The sequence below is a fragment of the Martes martes genome (assembly GCF_963455335.1).
Source record: "Martes martes genome assembly, chromosome: 14".
NCBI classification, from domain to species: Eukaryota; Metazoa; Chordata; class Mammalia; order Carnivora; family Mustelidae; genus Martes; species Martes martes.
Window position 1 is genome coordinate 23,620,140 of NC_137902.1, and position 19,773 is coordinate 23,639,912.

At 41.8% G+C, this 19,773-nt stretch overlaps 1 protein-coding gene across 1 annotated transcript in view; it reads right to left on the minus strand.

Annotated features, from left to right (window-relative positions):
- Positions 1-19,773, minus strand: part of SORCS3 (sortilin related VPS10 domain containing receptor 3) — a gene marked incomplete at both ends in the record, with an annotated part of 596,464 nt that overhangs the window by 31,080 nt on the left and 545,611 nt on the right. Inside the window, 4 exons of the mRNA XM_080823492.1 lie at positions 4,580-4,713; positions 10,525-10,711; positions 13,033-13,204; positions 16,191-16,304. Of these exons, the coding sequence (XP_080679618.1) occupies positions 4,580-4,713; positions 10,525-10,711; positions 13,033-13,204; positions 16,191-16,304 (607 nt within the window). The remainder of the gene's footprint in view (positions 1-4,579; positions 4,714-10,524; positions 10,712-13,032; positions 13,205-16,190; positions 16,305-19,773) is intronic.

The following is a 19,773-nucleotide window of genomic DNA, read 5'->3' on the forward strand; positions in this document are numbered from 1 at the left end:
GAATTTTTTCAATTCTTCTTTAATTTCCTGGTTGACCCATTCATTTTTTAGAAGGATGCTGTTTAGTCTCCATGTGTTTGTGTTCTTTCTAAATTTCCTCTCGTGATTGAGTTCTAGCTTCAGAGCATTTTGGTATGAAAATATGCAGGGAATGGGGCGCCTGGGTGGCTCAGTGGGTTAGGGCCTCTGCCTTCAGCTCAGGTCATGGTCTCGGGGTCCTGGGATCGAGCCCCGCATCGGGCTCTCTGCTCAGTGGGGAGCCTCTTTCCTCTTCTCTCTCTCTGTTTCTCTCTGCCTGCCTCTCTGTCTACTTGTGATCTGTCTGTCAAATAAATAAAAATCTAAAAAAAAAAAAATGCAGGGAATGATCCCAATCTTTTGATACCGGTTGAGACCTGATTTATGACCCAGAATGTGGTCTATTCTGGAGAATGTTCCATGTGCACTAGAGAAGAATGTATATTCTGTTGCTTTGGGATGGAATGTTCTGAATATATCTGTGATGTCCATCTGGTCCAGTGTGTCATTTAAGACCTTTATTTCCTTGTTGATCTTTTGCTTAGATGATCTGTCCATTTCAGTGAGGGGAGTGTTAAAGTCCCCTGCTATTATTGTATTACTGTCGATGTATTTCTTTGATTTTGTTATTAATTGGTTTATATAGTTGGCTGCTCCCATGTTAGGGGCATAGATATTTTAGATTGTTAGGTCTTCTTATTGGACAGACCCTTTGAGTATGATATAGTGTCCTTCCTCATCTCTTATTATAGTCTTTGGCTTAAAATCTAATTGATCTGATATAAGGATTGCCACCCCAGCTTTCTTCTGATGTCCATTAGTATGGTACATTGTTTTCCACCTCCTCACGTTAAATCTGGAGGTGTCTTCGGGTCTAAAATGAGTTTCTTGTAGGCAGCATATTGATGGGTTTTGTTTTTTTATCCATTCTGATACCCTGTGTCTTTTGATTGGGGCATTTAGCCCATTAACATTCAGGGTAACTATTGAGAGATATGAATTTTGTGCCATTGTATTGCCTGTAAGGTGACTGTTACTGTATATTGTCTCTGTTTCTTTCTGATCTACTACTTTTAGGGTCTCTCTTTGCTTAGAGGACCCCTTTCAATATTTCCTGTAGAGCTAGTTTGGTGTTTGCAAATTCTTTCAGCTTTTGTTTGTCCTGGAAGCTTTTTTTTTTTTTTAAGATTTTATTTATTTATTTGACAGACAAAAATCACAAGTAGGCAGAGAGGCAGGCAGAGAGAAGGGAGGAGGCAGGGTCCCTGCTGAGCAGAGGGCCCGATGCGGGGCTCGATCCCAGGACCCTGAGATTATGACCTGAGCCGAAGGCAGAGGCTTTAACCCACTGAGCCACCCAGGTGCCCCTGTCCTGGAAGCTTTTTATCTCTCCCTCTATTTTCAATGATAGCCTAGCCGGATATAGTATTCTTGGTTGCATGTTTTTCTCATTTAGTGCTCTGAATATATCATGCCAGTTCTTTCTGGCCTGCCAGGTCTCTGTGGATAGGTCCGCTGCCAATCTAACGTTTTTACCCTTGTATGTTACAGACTTCTTTTCCCAGGCTTTCAGGATTTTCTCTTTTTCGCTAAGACTTGTAAATTTTACTATCAGGTGACGAGGTGTGGACCTATTTTTATTGATTTTGAGGGGTGTTCTTAGCATCTCCTGGATTTTGATGTTTGTTCCCTTTGCCATATTAGGGAAATTCTCTCCAATAATTGTCTCCAATATACCTTCTGCTCCCCTCTCTCTTTCTTCTTCTTCTGGAATCCCCATTATTCTAATGTTGTGTCGTCTTATGGTGTCGCTTATCTCTTGAATTCTCTCCTCGTGGTCCAGTATTTGTTTGTCTCTCTTTTGCTCAGCTTCTTTATTCTCTGTCATTTGGTATTCTATGTCACTAACTCTTTCTTCTGTCTCATTTATCCTAGTAGTAAGAGCTTCCATTTTTGATTGCACCTCATTAATAGCTTTTTTTATTTCAACTTGGTTAGATTTTAGTTCTTTGATTTCTCCAGAAAGGGCTTTTATCTCTCTGGAGAGGGTTTCTCTAATATCTTCTATGCCTTTTTCGAGGCCGGCTAGAACCTTGAGAATCATCATTCTGAACTCTAGATCTGTCATATTACCAATGTCCATATTGATTAGGTCCCCAGCCTCGGTACTGCCTCTTGTTCTTTTTTCTGTGGTGAGTTTTTCCGCCTTGTCATTTTGTCCAGATAAGATATGCTTTCTCCTCCTCTGGAATTCCACTGTTCTTGGTGAGTGAAGTTGGTCTTGGCTGGGTTTCTTGTTGATCTTCTGGGGGAGGGGCCTGTTGTAGTGATTCTCACGTGTCTTTGCCCCAGGTGGAATTGCACCGTCCTTGCCAGAGGCCAGGCTAAGTAATCCGCTCGGGTTTACTTTCGGGAGCTTTTGTTCCCTGAGCGCTTTCTGTAGAGTTCCAGAGGGCGGGAATGAAGATGGCAGCCTCCCAGTCTCCGGCCCGGAGTTGCCGAGAGCTCGGGGTCCCACTCCTCAGTGCACCCTCAGAGAAAAGCACCCAACCGCCCCACCTCCCTGGCCTGCAGTTGTGTCTGGAGGAAAGCACTTAATTGCTCACACTTGGAGAAAAGCGTCCAGTCGCGTCCGTCTCTGTGGCCTCTGGCCACGCTCCAAGTCCACCCAGCCTGCGACCGGCTCAAGGTAACTCCGAGCTGAGAGCTCACTCCTCAGCTCTGTCTCTGTAGCCGGCTTCCCTGCTCTAATATCTGCGAGCCCTGCAGCACTCAGAAATCCCTGGTCCTTCTGTGACCTCGCAGGACCTGGGGTTACACTGACCCCGCGTGGACTTCCCCCCGGTTTAGCCTCTGGAGCGATGTCCCTCCATGGAGCAGACTTTTAAAAGTCCTAATTTTGTGCTCCATTGCTCTGCCACTTGCCGGGAGCCAGCCCCTCCCCCCGCGGTCTGTCTTCCTGTCACTTTGGATTCACTTCCCCACAGGTCCTGCCTTTCAGAAAGTGATCGATTTTCTGTTTCTAGAATTGTTGCTCTTCTTCTCTTCAATTTCCTGTTGGATTTGTAGGTGTTCGCAATGGTTAGATAAGCTATCTAGCTGATCTCCTGCTACCCAATGTCGTCTCAGCCTGCTACTTCTCTGCCATCTTGACTCCTCCTAACTCCCAGGTTTTATATAGAAATTAAAAGCATCCATTTAGTGAGTACCTAGTGTGTGTCAGGGAGTTATATAGTATCTCACTTAGCTTTCACAACAGTCAAGATGATAAAGGCATTATTCATTCCAGTTTGTGTTGAGCAAATTAAATTTTAGGTCAAATGACTTCCTCGAGCTCACATAAGCCAGCAGTGTTTCTGTGACTCCAAGGTCCATGTTTACACCACTCATTGCCTCCCTAAGAAAGAGCAGGGGTGAACCTTCTCCCACTCCTATCATACAGGGCATGAAGTTCTTTTCAGTCTTCAGTCATCTCGAAACAAACAAAACCATCATGTTCATTCCTTTTTCAAAGGAATTACTATACCAGAACTGAGTATTTATTTCTTTTTTCTCGAGATGTCCAGCATTTCCAAGTCTGATATGATATATTTCTTAAATTATTTTTCAAAAATGAAAGATTATGGGGTTTCTGGATGGCTCAGTTGGTTAGTCATCTGACTCTTGATTTCAGCTCAGGTCATGATCTCAGTGTCGTGAGATCAAGCCCTATGTCAGGCTTCACATTCAGCACCAAGTCTGCTTGTCCCCCTCCCTCTGTTCCTCCTCCCACATGTGCTCTCAAATAAATAAATAAATATTTTTTAAAGATAAAAAGTCTAGGATGAGCAATGACAATCACATCAAGAATGGCCAAGAGAAATGTAAAGACAAAACCAGGAATAGAGAAAAACATTAAGCCATTACATTTAGGGACCCTCAGCCTAACTGCTTCCAAATCCTTTTATATAAACTTGGGCATTGTTAACACAAGTGTCACCATCACCAGTAGCTGGGAGTAGGGAGGACATGACAAGTTCAGAGTCTGGCCCTCTGAGTTCCCTTCTTAGAGACTTGTCAGCATCCCCTGCCATTCCTTAAATGAACCTTGGCCTTGTAGATCACCTAGTAGGTCTGGTCTTGGAGAAGGGTTCTTTATATGAATTACCACCTTTGATTTTCATAGCCTTGCATTTAGAGAGAGAATTCACATTTCCAGATGGAGTCGCTGGGTCCAGAGATGCTAAGTGACTCCTTTAACGTTATATATCTTGTGGGTAAAGAAAGCCCAGTATTAAAAAAATATATATAAGGTGAACAAAGTTTTAAAAATACTGATTACGGAAGCAAGTTTGTGGAGCTTCTCAAGGTACTCTCTCTTCCTTAGGATTGTTTGAACTTTCTTTATTATAATAATGAACCTGGTATAGAGACAAATGTGGTATTCAATTCTGTAGATTCATAGCTTCACTAAGTACACCATATCATTCCCATCCCTGGTGCCCCCAACATCAACATGGCAGCTGGGGCCCAGGAGAAATCAGTACAGATCTACTCAGACATAGATCAGAAAGGGCCAAACCTTCGTGCTGTTGCCGAACCACCAGAAATAGGTAAGGGTCCCCAGTTGACTGGGCCACACAACTGCACTGATGTTGACCTCCTTATTTCTTATGGCGACAAATGGCACTCGGAGATGAACATGCTCCACAGGACCTGGGGGAACATGGGAAACAATGTCAATGTTTCTGTTCCTGGAATAAACAAAGTTTATCACACCCCCAGATTCTTAATCTTAACCCTTATTACCATCAACTATAATAAAACAAGGATCACAAACACAAATGTTGAAGTGTGTGTGTGTGTGTGTGTGTGTGTGTGCTTGAAACAAATCACCTTGTATAACAGGGAACTCAAATCAGGCTTCAGACTTTTTGAGTGACATCTGAAATTCATTTACATCTGATGTGCCCAACCATGAATGCTTATGAACCTCCAATCCAAGGACAAAGCTAGTTGACTAGACACTTAGCCAATAAATAGGAAGATAAACAGCAGTCTCTTTCATTTCTGACAATTAGCCTGTATTGTGATGTGGGGTCAGTGCATCGTGTGGAGGGCTCTTCCATTATCCTTGATTGTTAATTGGTTCCATCCTCTTCAACAATCCGCCATTGTGCCTGTCATCTGCAATACTCAGTGGGTGTCATTCAGAAGCTGGCAAGGCTGTTTTACAAAAAGGAAAATGTGTATCTCCCTAAATCAAAGGAGAAACAAAGGCCATGTTCCCAAAGAATAAAAAAGCTGCTTGCAAAAAGGTGACCAAATTTCTCTTTTTTTCCCCCAGAAAACCGATACAAGTAGGGAGAGAACATGCATGAACATACCCTACCCATAATAAATGAGGACTGTCATTTAACTCATTTCCAAAATAAAATGAGAAGAGGAAAGAAAATGCTGATGTGAAACATTAACGTGTCAGTGTCACACTCTGGGATGGAGAGGAGATGTTATTTTTCAACTTTGGGGGGTTTTCTTCTTCTCCTTTCTCCCCTCCTTTCTTTTCTCTCTCTTTTCCTTCCTTCCTTCTCCCTTCTTAACTTTTCTTATATCCCTACTACTTAACCAAATCGAATTAAAGTATTCTAATTAGCTGTTCACACGCTGCTAGTGCGTAGTTTCCCAGTTTCCATTATGATAGCGCTGATGTGCGAACATGGCTAAAGGTCAAGCACAGTCCACACTGCAGTCCTCACATCTCCTTTGCCTGGGGGCCCCAAGTTCTTCTCACAGGTGGGACAGTTTCCTGACCACTCAGCCTTCACTATTTACATCATGGGTCACTCTGGGGACAGCTCAGTTTAAAGGGAAGACAACAGATGGCTTCTTCTCATTTCTGGTCTGTTTTAAATTTAGCTGTATGATCTTTTCCTCTATCTTCCAGAGCCGTGATACTACACAGCCCATTACCGCATTCCCTGCCTTCCTTATAGGAATAAAAACATATGACTAGGACGTGCGGATGTTAAAAGTACTATAGCATTAGATTTGGGTTGTCACTATTTCTACCATCACCATCGCCACCATCACTGTCTCCGTGTATCATTGGGTAGAAGTCCCTCAGAGACAGTGGGAGTTCATCTGAGTCTCACTGTGTTGTAGGTAAATATATGTTGGGGGAGAATATGTTGGGACAAAGACTGATGTTTAAGTGAAGGGAGCAGTCTGGTCGGCTTTGCCCCGTCCACACTGCATTTTTCAGAACAAGCAGCAAGTGTTCGAGAATCTGTGTATTTACCACGTGAGAATAATCTGTGCCTATGTCTCTCTGACCACAGACAGATGACCCTGAAGGTTTCTCCCAGCAAATAATTTCTTTTAGCAAATCATTTTAACCTTGTTGCTTCAGAAACACATTTGGCTGAAGGGTTAGTTATTTTCAATAAGAAAGTCTGCTCAATTATTTCTCTATGATTTGATTGTTCATGAAAACAATAAAAAATGAAACACAAGGTATGAGTAAACACTGGCTCCTTTTGTGACTTTATTTACTCATTTGTAGGACTTTATGTGATTTATCTTTCTTTGCTGTTCATGTTTTGCTGATCTGTGGGGAAGAGAACGAGACAGTAGGAAGGAGTCCCTGACCAGCCATGTCCTGGCAGGAAGGCGAGAACTTTGTGTCTTACAATAACACCTTAGAGTCTTTCTCGGTGCCCAGATGCAGAGCTCATTCCTCCCCTGCTGGGAAAAGGGTGCTTTACCCTTAAAGTCAAAATTCCTGTTATTTCTCTCCTCAAAATGCATGAAGCTCATTCCCCTGCAGATCTTCAGAACCCCAAGCCTTTCCTCAGTTAAGTGATAATACTGCTAATGGCTTGTGGCCCTGGAAATTCTTCTCAGCTTTCTGTCATTCAGGGGGCCTTGGTCCAGCCACACATTGTCAGGGACATATGCCCAAAAAGATAAAACGAGATCTCCTTCTGCCTAGACTCATGCCAAACAAAAGGATATGGCTTCCATGAATTGGCACGCCATCAAACATAATCACATGTATTCCAGCTTTAAGACAAGCATGTTTGGCTAAATAGAATCTCAAGGAACAACAAGATGTAACAGCTTTTTAGGGCAAAGAACCTGAGACAGAAGCTCCAGGCTTCAACCTAGGGACGAACACACCATAGACCAGGGAGAAGAAAGCTGAAGGGATTCAAGAGAGACCACAGAAAATGTCTAAAACCCTGTCAAATAGTGCTCTTTTTGATAAAAATCTAATAATCTGTGTGAGATTGGTTATTATGGGTGGCTAACAACTACTTTTGTTAGCTAATGGCCCAAGGTGAGGCCAAGAGCAGTTTCCACTATAATAACTGTCTGGTAAATGCAGCCATGATTGATGTGGAGGGAATTATGAGCATGATAAAAGTTTCAAGGAACATTTCCTCCTTCAAGCACATAACCCACAGTATAAATTGGTTCCTAGCTGTTGTATTTTTTGCCACTAAGATACACTGGGCTTTATACCCTTCAGGCAAGTCCACTATTGGTGGAATTAGGAATATGGGTGGGGAAGGTTGTTGGGAGAGAGGAAAGTAAATTTTCTCTCTTTGTCTTCATTTTTAAATGCAGCAGTAGTGTCAGACAGAAAGTTAGTGGGTAGTATTTAGTAATTACTGTAACAGGCCACATTCATCATGAGCCAAGCTGGGTGTAAGTGGCATTTCGTATACTGTGCAGGAAAATGTTAACATAGACCTGAAATTGTCATCCTTAGAAAGTCTTGTATGCAAGACTGGTCCTTGCTAGCATCTGGAAACTTGGCTTTGAGAGTATTTCCAGTCAACATTTAACTGATGAGAGTGGTTCACTATGCCTAGACTGTTTATGCCAACAATATGGTTTATTCTAAATACGTATTTTCCTTGAGATGTCTGGAATTCTGGCAGATACTTGGCAGAGGATGCCTTCACTAGTCCTCAATACAAACCATGGGTACCCTATGACCCAGCAATTGCACTACTGGGTATTTACCCCAAAGACACAGATGTAGTGAACAGAAGGGGCACCTGCACCCCAATGTTCTTAGCTGCAATGTCCATAATAGCCAAACTGTGGAAGGAACTGAGATGTCCTTCAACAGATGAATGAATAAAGAAGATGTGGCTCATATATACAAAAGAATATTACTCAGCCATCAGAAAGGATGAATATCTACCATTTACATCAACATGGATAGGACTGGAGGGTATTATGCTAAGTGAAATAAGTCAACCAGAAAAACACAATTATCATATGGTTTCACTCACATGTGGAATATAAGGAATAGTGCGGAGGACCATAGGGGAAGGGAGGGAAAAATTAATGGGAAAAAATCAGAGAGAGACAAATAATACGAGACTCTTGACTCGGGGAAATAAACTGAGGATTAAGAAAAGGGACATGGGTAGGGGGAATGGGATAACCGATGATAGGCATTAAAGAAGGCACATGATATCATGAGCACTGAGTGTTGTACTCAAATGATGAATCATTGAACATTATATCAAAAATTAATGATGTACTATAACTTGGCTAGTTGAATTTAAATTAAAAAAATAATTAATTAATATAAAAGCAAAACAAAACAAAACATGGGTACTGAGTCTCTAAGGAATTTCTCTGGTAAACAGCCCTCCTCACATGTTCCTGGAACTCCTTGCTAGAGGAATTACACATGTCTTGTGTGACATCATGGGGAGGAGGGCACAACTGGTTTCCTCCAGACTTTGTCCCATGTCCCTTTTCCCTTTGCTGATCTTGCTATTTCCCCTGTAATAAATCAGAGTCAGAGTATTATTATATGTAGAGTCCTATGAGTCCTTTTAGTGAAGCAACAAACATGAGGGGGTAATCTTGGGGACCCCTGACCCATACACATAATCCAATCTGATTCTCATAGCTTCCTTATAAGCTAAGTACTAAGATGAGGAACCAGAAGTTTGTAAAGAGTACAAAAGTTGACCAATATTATATGATTAACAAAGGCAGATGATCAGATTTCAAAAAGAGGTCCTGTTGCTCTAAACTCTGGCTTATGAATACCTTGGACACCACCTGCCTGGGTTTTTGACCTGGTGTTTCTGACACAAAATGAGTAGAATTGGTGGAGTGTGGCCCATAGTTCTAGTAGCACCTGCCCTCCCCTACCAGAATGCAAACTCTGCCAGGCCCAGGCCATTCATGTCTGTATCGTTGCTTCCCCAGGTCCTTGCAGAATGTGTATATATATATATATCAACAGACATTTGTTGAATAAATTAGTAAATAATTGGGTGTTTTATTTATAGTCCCTATTTGCTGTTGTAAGAGCCTCATGAGGCAAAGTACCAATTAGAATTAAGCCATTTTAAAGTTGGAGTTCAGAAGACCCACAGAAGAAATAATTTATCTCATGGCCATGTAGCCTGGCATCTCTAGGGACAGAACTGATCTATAATCTGGGTGTCCTCTTATGCACATCCCCCCTCACTGTCCTTGTGATACAATTAGGATCAAAATGCTAGGAGACTAGGTGGTTTACAGTTTTCCAGAAACCTTTTAAATGTGGGTTGTTTATATAGTGGAGTTTGTCGTCACTGAGTTGGAAGTACTCCTTGTATTCACTTAGACCCTTTTAAATATACATTTCACCATAAGTAGCATATTACTCCCAAAACATCATGAGGTATATAAATTATAACTATGGAATCTTTTAGGCCCATGAGTATCACTGATAAAGGCATAGGAAATCAATACCAGACTCATAAGCATATGTCTTGACCCAACATTCTAAAATCATACTATTTAAGTTCTAGTGTACATGATTTAAATCCCAGGATAGCAGATACACAAAACATATCCCAGACAAAGTAGTTTAGAACTTCAGCTGTTGTTTGGTTTGTGCCAAGCAATGGTCAATAGCAGTGAAATATATTCTAGAACAAAAACAAAAAAATTGGAGAGTCTTTAGAATTGTTCATAACAGGAATGAACTTGCAGTAACCTTGTATGTAAGAATTAAGCTCTTTTTTGTGTTCAGTACTACATTTGAAAAATCTAAACGTGTCTCTTTAATCCTTCTTTGGGTCTTCCAACAGAGATCAGAAACTTCCTTTGATTTGGGCTGCCTTCACTCATAGCAGCTTGAAAACGAACTTGTGACTGTGAACCAGATGAGTTTCTTCTTCCTAGATCCTTATGAGTCTCTAAAGCAAAGGGAAGGGACTTTGACCTGAATGTGTGTCTGCCTGTGTACACTTCCATCAGTACACAGTGGAACTGAAAAGAAGGGCCCAGTTGGCAATGTTATCCCAACTTGCAAAATAATCTACTTCAGTATCAGAAAACTGAAACATGGATGAGCACACATCTCAGTCTTTCAATTTGGGTCATTACTTGGTGTAGTAGTCACGCCAAATCTAGTCTCAACTCTTCCTCCTAGAGGTCTGTGGACAGCGGGAGTTGTCAACTAGAAGGAGCATAAGAAAGGAGATGGTTCAGGCTACTTACAGACCACATGTAGGAAGAGGACAGCAGTGTCTGAGCCCAGGCTGTTCTCTGCATAGGCCGTCACCTGGAAGATTCCTGCACTCTTGTACACATGCTTGATGCCATCCTCGATGGGGCTGAAGTTAGCATAGGACACTGCAATTCCATCCCCAAAGTCAAGCTGGATGTTTGTCCTTTGGAGATCACCCTGAACGGGAGGAACAGCAGTTGGCCAGGGCTCATTGACATGGTCAGGTCTGACTCTTATTGGATGCTTGGTCCTGTGTCTTCAGCAACACCCTTCTGGAGACCCAGAGCCACTCCCAGGAGGCTGAAGCACCCTCCACACAATTAGCAATCAGACCCTTATCTGATATCTAGCAGGCACTATGGGTAGTACTATGGACCTGTTATCCCTGAATACCCAAGCTTGGGGCAGCCTGAGCTAGTTGAATGGGCACTAGGGGATAGCATAAAGCCTCTAGGGAGCTCTGGAGTGGGAAGGCCAAGGCATTCCCTGGCTCCCTCACACACTTGGTTGAATTATTCCTCTCCTGTGTCAAAATCATAACAATAGCAATGATAGTAACAGCTGATGCTTATGAAATTTCTTTCCAGTTCCAAGTAATTAATCTCACAACTTTATAATGCAAAAAACATTACTTCCCCATTTTACAAATGGAGACAAAAAGAAATTAAGTAAGTAGACCCAAGTTACACAGCTAGTAGTGGAAGAGACAAGTTTTGAACCCAGGCAGTCTGGTTTCAACACTGATGCTCTCAACTACATTGCTATAATTATAATTGTTTCATGTTTTGAGATTTATTATTATATTCTAAGCATTATGCTAATCACTTAACACGTACTCTATACAACACTTTCAAAATAACTCTGTGAGATAGGATGGTTATTCCCAGTCTAGACATGAATCCTGCTTACCAGTCAAAATTACATCTGCACTCTGTTGACCTTGGATTTCCCTAAACCTGCCTACACCCCTATTCCCTGAAGCCTTTTCCACCATCACAGCTCACCGATCTCTGCTTCTTGGAAGACGAAGAGTCCCGGGCTGCTGCCTGGTGGTATGAGGTAATGGGTTCAGGTGAGTACATCTTACCATCCCAAGCTAATACTTGGCTTCTTAAGAGGTGATGTTGAACTCCACCCTTCCTTGTTCCTCCTCCCACTATAGTAGGTCAATGACTTTGGATAAATGCAATTGAATCTGACCTCAAAACAAGGATCCTAGGTAAAAAAGAAGAATCAGCTCTCTCTATTTACAAAGAGAGTTGATGGAATAAAAAGGGATACACATAATTTTGGAATTATGAGCCAATCCTCCTGTCCAGTGAATGTGCACTGATCACAGTTTCATGTTCTGCCTCATCCCCCATGGCAACCCAGATGTGAGTGAAATATTGATACGTGCTCCCTTGCCCCCTGCACAATGTTGACTACCCTTGAGTTTATGAATATAAATTGAAGTGGAAATGAACTGGAGGCAATTCAAATGGATAAGATCATGCCTCTTCACATCCATTCAAGAAAAGGTTTTTATAATGCTGGTCCTGGAAACTCCCTAGTGGAAATGTGATAATGACCTCCTCTGAATCTTAAAGTCCTTTAATTCAAGCCCCCAGTGTGGGTGACGGCTGAAGAATCTGTCAACCCAGGATAAGGAACCTTCACCATCCTGTTCAGTATGGGCCAGACTTTAAAGGTTTCTAAAGTATTCACATTTGGGAAAAAAACTGGCTTGCTTTGGTCTCTTTCCAAGATCTGAAGAGCACAGAGCAATTTGCATACAAATTTAGAGGGCTTTGTAAATCAGGCAAGCTTTCTTGCCCCACCACCTCAACAAGGAGTGCCTGAAAAACTCCCTGGTTTGGGAAAGAGATGAAATAGCTCATGTAGGGAGCAAGAAGCATAAGACAGAACTATTTCCATCCTGGAATGAATGAATGCGGGCTGATTTTACTGCCCCGATTGCAAAAGACACAAAAAAGTGAAATAATGGAGCAACTAGCTGATGGAAAAGCAACTAATATGACATTCTCTATACAAATAAGTTAAAGGATGCCAATGATCTCCCCCCACACTCACACTCATACTTTCAAGACTCTTTGAAAGCCCTATGGGCTTTTTTAATCAGGGGGGTTTAAAGGTTAGAATAAAGCAAAAGAGGCTCTGGGAGTAACAAAAAAAAAGAAAAAAGAATTCCATTCTTCTGGCAGATTTAGAGTATATGGTCCTCTGATGATAAACATTCCTTCAACAAAGCAGACCCTTAGGGAGGACCTCAAAGAATATATCCAGACCTGCATCTCCCAGAGACAAGTGGGCCACCTGGAGCCTAGGTCCATGATGTGGGATGAAGGGACGATGTCTCTGAATATCTAATTCTTCTTTTACTCCTTGTGTCTTCTCACCATTGACTCTGGGATTGGGCCTTATGGGGACACGTGATCTTTTTCTTCCCTCTCTGGGAATAGTGAATTAGGACCTCAGAGACCCAGGATAACACCAACCTCCTCCATGAGGATGATGAAGGTCGCGTTATGCCCTTGCTCTGCCACCAGGCGTCCGTCGGTTGTCACCACATGGAGGCCACGAGGGGCTTTTCCGGGACACATCTGGGCCTTGGCCGTGTACTTCTCCCTCAGCCCGTCTGTGCAGTTGTTGGACACAATCCGCCGGTACCTGAGGAGTATTGACAGCTGTCGGTGGTGTGGGGTACGTGTGTGTGCGCGTGTGTGCGTGTGTGCATGTGTACGTGTGCACAGGTTAGAAAAAGAGTGCGAGAAAACCAGAGTGAGAGATGTTTCACACAGTGGCTCCTACAAACTGAGTCTCAACGAACAAAGCTGAGGAACTGTTATCCCTCCATCTGAGGAAGAGCAGCTCTTTAAACATTATTATTGATCCCACCTGGTGAGCCACGGATCAGATCAGTGTCTAAACCAGCCAAGAAAAATCAATGCCTGACTCACATGTACGATGGAAGGAGGCGAAGCCACTGGACTAGCAGAGCAAGAAAAGCAGGTGTTCCTTTCTGTGAGGGAGGGCCTTGTTTGTGCTTCCCTAAAGCCGTCTCCAGCTCTCTCTGTAGCTCCACACAGCTAGAAGGTCAGACCCCTCACTCTGATTCATCAGGAAGCCTCTTCCTGCCTTCCCTCTACCCCCAGGACATCAACCCATCCTTTCGTACCTACTAGTCCTGGCTCTGGAGCCACTGGGCTACTTTATAGCATCTTTTCTCTCCTTGCTAATATTTCACTTCCCACTCGACACAAATGCCAGATCCGAAGCACACTGCTGAGGGAAAAAGCTCAGAGAAGTTATTAGCATGGGAAACCTCCCCACAAAGCACTGTGGCTTTTTAGGACAAGGGCCTCTTTGTGCGTAGTGATGCCATGTCACGTCACTTGACCACTGATCTGAGCATGGGAAGTTGAGCCAACAGCTTGTCCACCATCCTGACCTGTAGGATGGACATTATTTCCACTATCTATAAGGCGGCATGCAATCAACCTTCTGGTAAACCCGCATAATATAAATGCACCACCACCATCATCATATCCCGTCTTCTTTTACCCTATATGTCAGGAGTAATTAACCCAACCATCCACGTTGTCTTCTTCTGATAGCCCTTCAGTTGAAGGCAGATAAAACAAAATCTTTTATGAATGACATTTATCTTCCACTATACCTGATACTCTTCCTGGTCCTTTCTCCACTTCCCACCCCCTGAACACTGCTGAACTACCAGCCTCCATCTCCATCCAAAGATCTCAGGAGGATGTTAAGCAAATGTTGTGTGTAGTAACTGCCTCAGATAGAATTACAAGATATCCCCTTGTAGATACACATCATTTTTAATTGCCAGCTGAACTCATAATGGGTCTAGAGCTGTGCTGTCCAATACACTAACCACTTTCTACCTGTGGCTATTGAGCACTTAAAATGTGGTTAGTCTTGCATGTTGAAATGATACTATCTTGGACATATTAGGTTAAAGAAAATATACTATTAAAATCAACTTTGCCTTTACATTGTTTTAATGTAGCTACTAGAAAATTTCAAATTACATCTGTGGCTCATATTATAGTTCTTTTGGTCAGCGCTACTCTACATCATCAAACTTCTGTAATCAACTTACACTTTTTTGCTGACTTCTAATCATTTACAAGATACTTAATTTTTACTTCTGGCAGGTATTTGGTGGGTATCATATTCTAAAGTGAACTGGATATCCTCTACTCTCCCTCTTCAACCTCAATGGGCCAGCTGGTCGACAACTTGTAATGTAAGCCAACATTTAAGAAAACTAGAGATACGTGTAGATATTTGTGGTGGGTCTTTTGAAAAAATACAAACTGTCTTTCCTTTTAATCTCCCGATTTATTTGGTTGGCTATTTGGGATTTTACCTTATTTGGAGTTATACCTAAGTCACTTCAAATTGGGTATACCGAAGCGTGTCACATGATCATAGGAGATGTTGAAATGTAATTTGGTGGCCTAGCTGACCACTTGTGCCCATCATATTCCTCTTCCTCAAAGTTCATAACACTATGTTTTCTGATACTGTATCTCTAAGTTCATGCTGCTGGATCTGTAATGTGAATGGCTTCAATGCCTGAACCCAACACTTAAAATATAATTACATTAAAAGTGCTTAAGCCCCAGCTCAAGGCCCAGCAACAGTCCTCTAGAACCAAATATTGAGCTAAAAATTCTTGGGTTTTGGTATCTTACACCACTCAGGACATCTCTTCCATCACTTTTTTTTTTTTTTTAACCCTCTGTAGACATCACTTGAGTAGACAGTACCTACCAACCAATATTTTATAACCAAAGAAGGTAAAAGTACTGAGATGGTGAGTAACCGATGTGAAATGGCAGAATACCCATTGAAAGAGTTGAGACTGGAGTCCAAAACACCTTTATCCTCTGCTACTCAAAAGAGTAGTCCTAGGACAGCAATGACAACATTCCTGGAGCTTCTCAGAAATGAGGAATCTCAGTCCCACTCCAGATCTACCAAATCAGAAGCTGCATTTTAATAAGACTACTAGCACATTAAAATCTGAAAAATGCTGTCTCAGACCACCGATCCATTTTCCAACTCTCTTCCGGCAAAGGAGAGGGAAAGACAACAAGTCTTTAAGGCAATATTTTTTCAAACACCTGAGTAATTGTAAGTGAGCAGGAAGAGAAACACACATATCACTGGGCCATTAAAGAAAGTGTGGGACTGGATCTTCTTATTCCAGGGAGCCCAAGAATGGGACTTTTGAATTTTTAGTTTCAGTTTCCAGCACCAGCCAAGAAGAGCCTTAGGCCATCTATCCTTGGAAAGCCCTGCAATACATGTCTACCACTTGTATTAATTTATTTCCCTCAGGGCCCCCAAAATAAGGTGGCATCTCTTTCCAGAAGAGAAGGCCTGACCAAAACCATAGCTATGGTCTGTCAGAGGCAAATGGAAAAAGGCACTGAAATATAGTAGTCAGAAATCTCTTTAGATATTTCCAAAAAAGGTAAAGAACTCCTCAGCCTTCCTCCGAAGCCCCTTGTAAACAAACTCTCTATGCTCCAACTTGCTTCAACAGAAATGCTACTTTTAATGCCATCTTAGGGAAACAGAAGAATAGTGAGTAGAGTTTTTTAGGTGTTTTACTTACCCAGTGCTGTTTAGGTAGCTTTGACCAAGGCTGCAGTCCTTCGATGGGGATGCTGGGTTGTACCAGAAAGCTGGGACACACTGGCTCTCTCCATGTCTCTCATAGCCATAGTCACTGTCCAGAAAATGAATATTGCCCACTGGTATAGACGCATAAACGCTAAAACACTCTCCCCTCCACATCCACATACATAAATACATCCCTACAGCCATCCAAAGAGCTGCAATGCATTCTTTCAAATATTCCCAGCAAAGAGCAAATATTCAGACTTTGTTAATGGAGTTTTAAGTTTAGAAATAATCCTTAATCATTGGAAATCCAGTGCGCAGAAGACATAGTGTATTATCAAATGAAGATTCCAGGTTTAAAAAAGGTATGGATGTATATCCTATAGCAGGTACACTGGCTAAAGCTGGGTATCAGGGATGCTAGAAGCTTAAAAGAATCCTCTGGATCACAGTGGACTTACTGACAGAAGTAGGTGACAATGACAACCAAGAAGATGATTTTAAAGGTCAAGATTCATTTCTGGGTAAGATTCCACAGGTGTTATTCCAAAATTAATTTCACAGATTTTATTTTAACTTTTCCTACAAACTCTTCCTCAAACAAATATGTACATTTGCATTCCTACAATACAAACAGCCAATCAAACTCTCCTAAATACATATAACACAGCTCCCGTTTCCCTATAAGAACAGCACAAAATTGTGGTTCTTTTCCATGTTTTCATAAAAGCCTCGCTATAATAAAAAAGAAAGTCAGGTATGATTCCCCCTTCTTCTCTCCCATTTCAAAATGAAGAAGTAATAGACCAGTGTAGAGAGGAGGGCCCCCATCTGAAATGCGAATGGTGTTTCCTTACTTCTTGGGAGTTTCATAAGGCTCCTAGATGCATAAATGTCAGGGTAGAAAAAAAGTAATAAAGTAAGTATTATTGCTCTTGAAACCAACCAGAGGTCAGTGAGGGTGGCTTCACTTGGCAGGAGAATTCATGCTTCTAAGTTAAGCATCCAAGGGTTTCCTGAAACCCACAGGCCAGGCAGAACAACCTGTACATTTGAATACTGATCCACTGAGTGTTAATGAAACATAAAACAGCAAGGAAAATCACTCTCTCCAGACCTACCCCTCCTTTCTTTTTCTGCTCCAATGTTCTTTGAGCCAAGATTTAATTAAAGCCCAATGAAAATGGAGGCAAATTTTGGTCTATGTGTGTGACTAGGGTAGGAATGGAAAGGAGATGGGAATACAAGTTCAAGTCCATGTTTATTTATTACTCAATATGTGCACTGTCCTGGGAAAGAAGTGCAACAGTCCTTGCCCTCAAGGACTTCAAGTCTTTGGGGAGAGGGACACAACAAGGCTCAAATCCAACCAAAGGACATATAGCATGAAGCAGAACATGATAATACAGTATGAAGTGGTACCACCAGGAAGCACCAACTGACTGATGAGATTATATAAAATGTCCTTCCAGCATCACCACATTCTACCTCCTCACCATCTTCCTCCACACCAGACACCTACCTGAATAATCCAGGCCAACTTTTCAACCCTCTTTGTCTCTGCATGTGTTAGTCTCTGGCCTTGAAGCACTCTACCTTGTCTGTGTCTGGTAGTCTCCTAAGTATCCTTCTTCAATATCTAGGTCAGATGAGGCCTTCCCTGATTTCCCAGACAAAATCTTTGTGACCATAGCATGTTGGAAACGTAGAAGCTACAGAGACCTCTGTTCATTTTGTTTGCCCATGTAAGAGTTCAGAACAGTACTTAGGATGTTGGGGTGCTAAATATTTACTGAGTGAATGAATACTCCAATTATGCTTAAAAGTAATCACACTAATTATGCCCCTGCATTGGGTCTATCTCTGCAGGCAGATGTGAGCCCAGAGTTGACCTTCCAGTGTGGACCACAGAAAGCATCCCAAGTGTGCTACAGAGGCCTGGGCTAGAAAGGTAGCACGCAAGACCATTAATCTCAAGACCATATCTCAAGATATGGCATGTTTATATGAAACTGGAAGAAAAGGAGAAAGGGACATGTCTGTCAAGCAAATCTTTTGCCATGCCTCCTGATCAATGATTAGAGATCTCCCAACTGGCAAGTTCACTGGGGACTTTGTAGCAGCTTGTAACTGCTCATGAGAATGGACTTAAAAGTTAGGAATTTTGCAAGCTCATTAATGGTTGTTAAACACAGCCAGTATCAAAACTTAAGTTACTTCACTCTGATTCTCTCTCCTCTCATGCTGTTTCTCACTCTCTCTCTCTCTCAAATAAGTAAATAAATATTTTTTAGAAAAGGGGGGGGGCGCGCCTGGGTGACTCAGTTGTTTAAGTGTGTGCCAAAGGCTCAGGTCATGATCCTGGAATCCTAGAACCCAGTCCCATATGGGGCTTCCGGCTCAGCAGGGAGCCTGCTTCTCCCTCTGACCCTCTCCCCTCTCATGCTGTTTCTCACTCTCTCTCTCAAATAAGTAAATAACTAAAATCTTAAAAAAAAAAACTTAAAAGTTATTTCAAATTTTAAATAAATTATATTTGAAAGGTAACAAACACACAGATGCCTCATGATTTTGCTACATTTATTATTATAAAAATATTGTTATATATAAAACATTATGTATTATTATTTTACCTATGCTCCTGCGGTTATTTACATTTATGTGCCTGTGTGGTAGAAATACTATATAATGTTGTGCTACTGGACATCTCTTCTCAATTCTGTATTCACTAATGTTACATTGGTAGCTCAAAATCGGCCACATTTGGGGATATTTATAACAATCAGCAAATGCTACTAATGAGGGCTTACTTATTTATTTGTTCTAAGAGAGCCGGTAGTTAAATATTTACCAGCACAGCACTGAATATCTGATTCCTAAGCATTGCTTATCTGTAGAAACGTTTGGGCTGTGGTGTATCTGCACTGCTTCTAGAAAATTCCCCAGTTGCTCTATGAGCTAAATCTATTGAATGTTCTGCTAACCCTAAGAAATATCAGTAACCTTTGAAGGAAGGGTGCCCTCCTAAACAGCTTTGGGAAGGAGAGAAATGTCTTAATGCTCCTTCCTAAATGTAACCATCTTTAGCAGTTCTGTTCAGCTCTGCTACCTGTTAGGGATGCAGTAATTAAAAAAGGTGCATCAGGCATGCTGTTTAGCCCCAAAGAGAAAAAGCACCTCATTAATATTTAATAACATTAACAGAAACATCACTGGCTGCCCCTGAGCTGTGGACTTCTTCATTAACTTCTGCTAAATGTATATTAAAATCTCATACTGCCCAACCTACCCCCCAGCTCTGGAGTTTGCATGATTTCAACAAATAAGCAGTTCCAGCTGCTGCTCCAACTTCCTGGGGAAAAGGTGTTTTTCTGTTGAATTGTGACATTTGGAAAGAATGTGCCAGAAAGTCTGATTTGCCTCAGGGAAGTATGCTGCCACAGCTTCTGCAAACACATAAGCAGTTTCCTTCCAGAAATAAGTCACCTCTGCATCTTTCTTGACTACAAAAGGGTTTAGAACTTTTAAAAGTTTAGGGGGAAACGTGTCCATTTCCAGGAGATGTATGTCCTTCA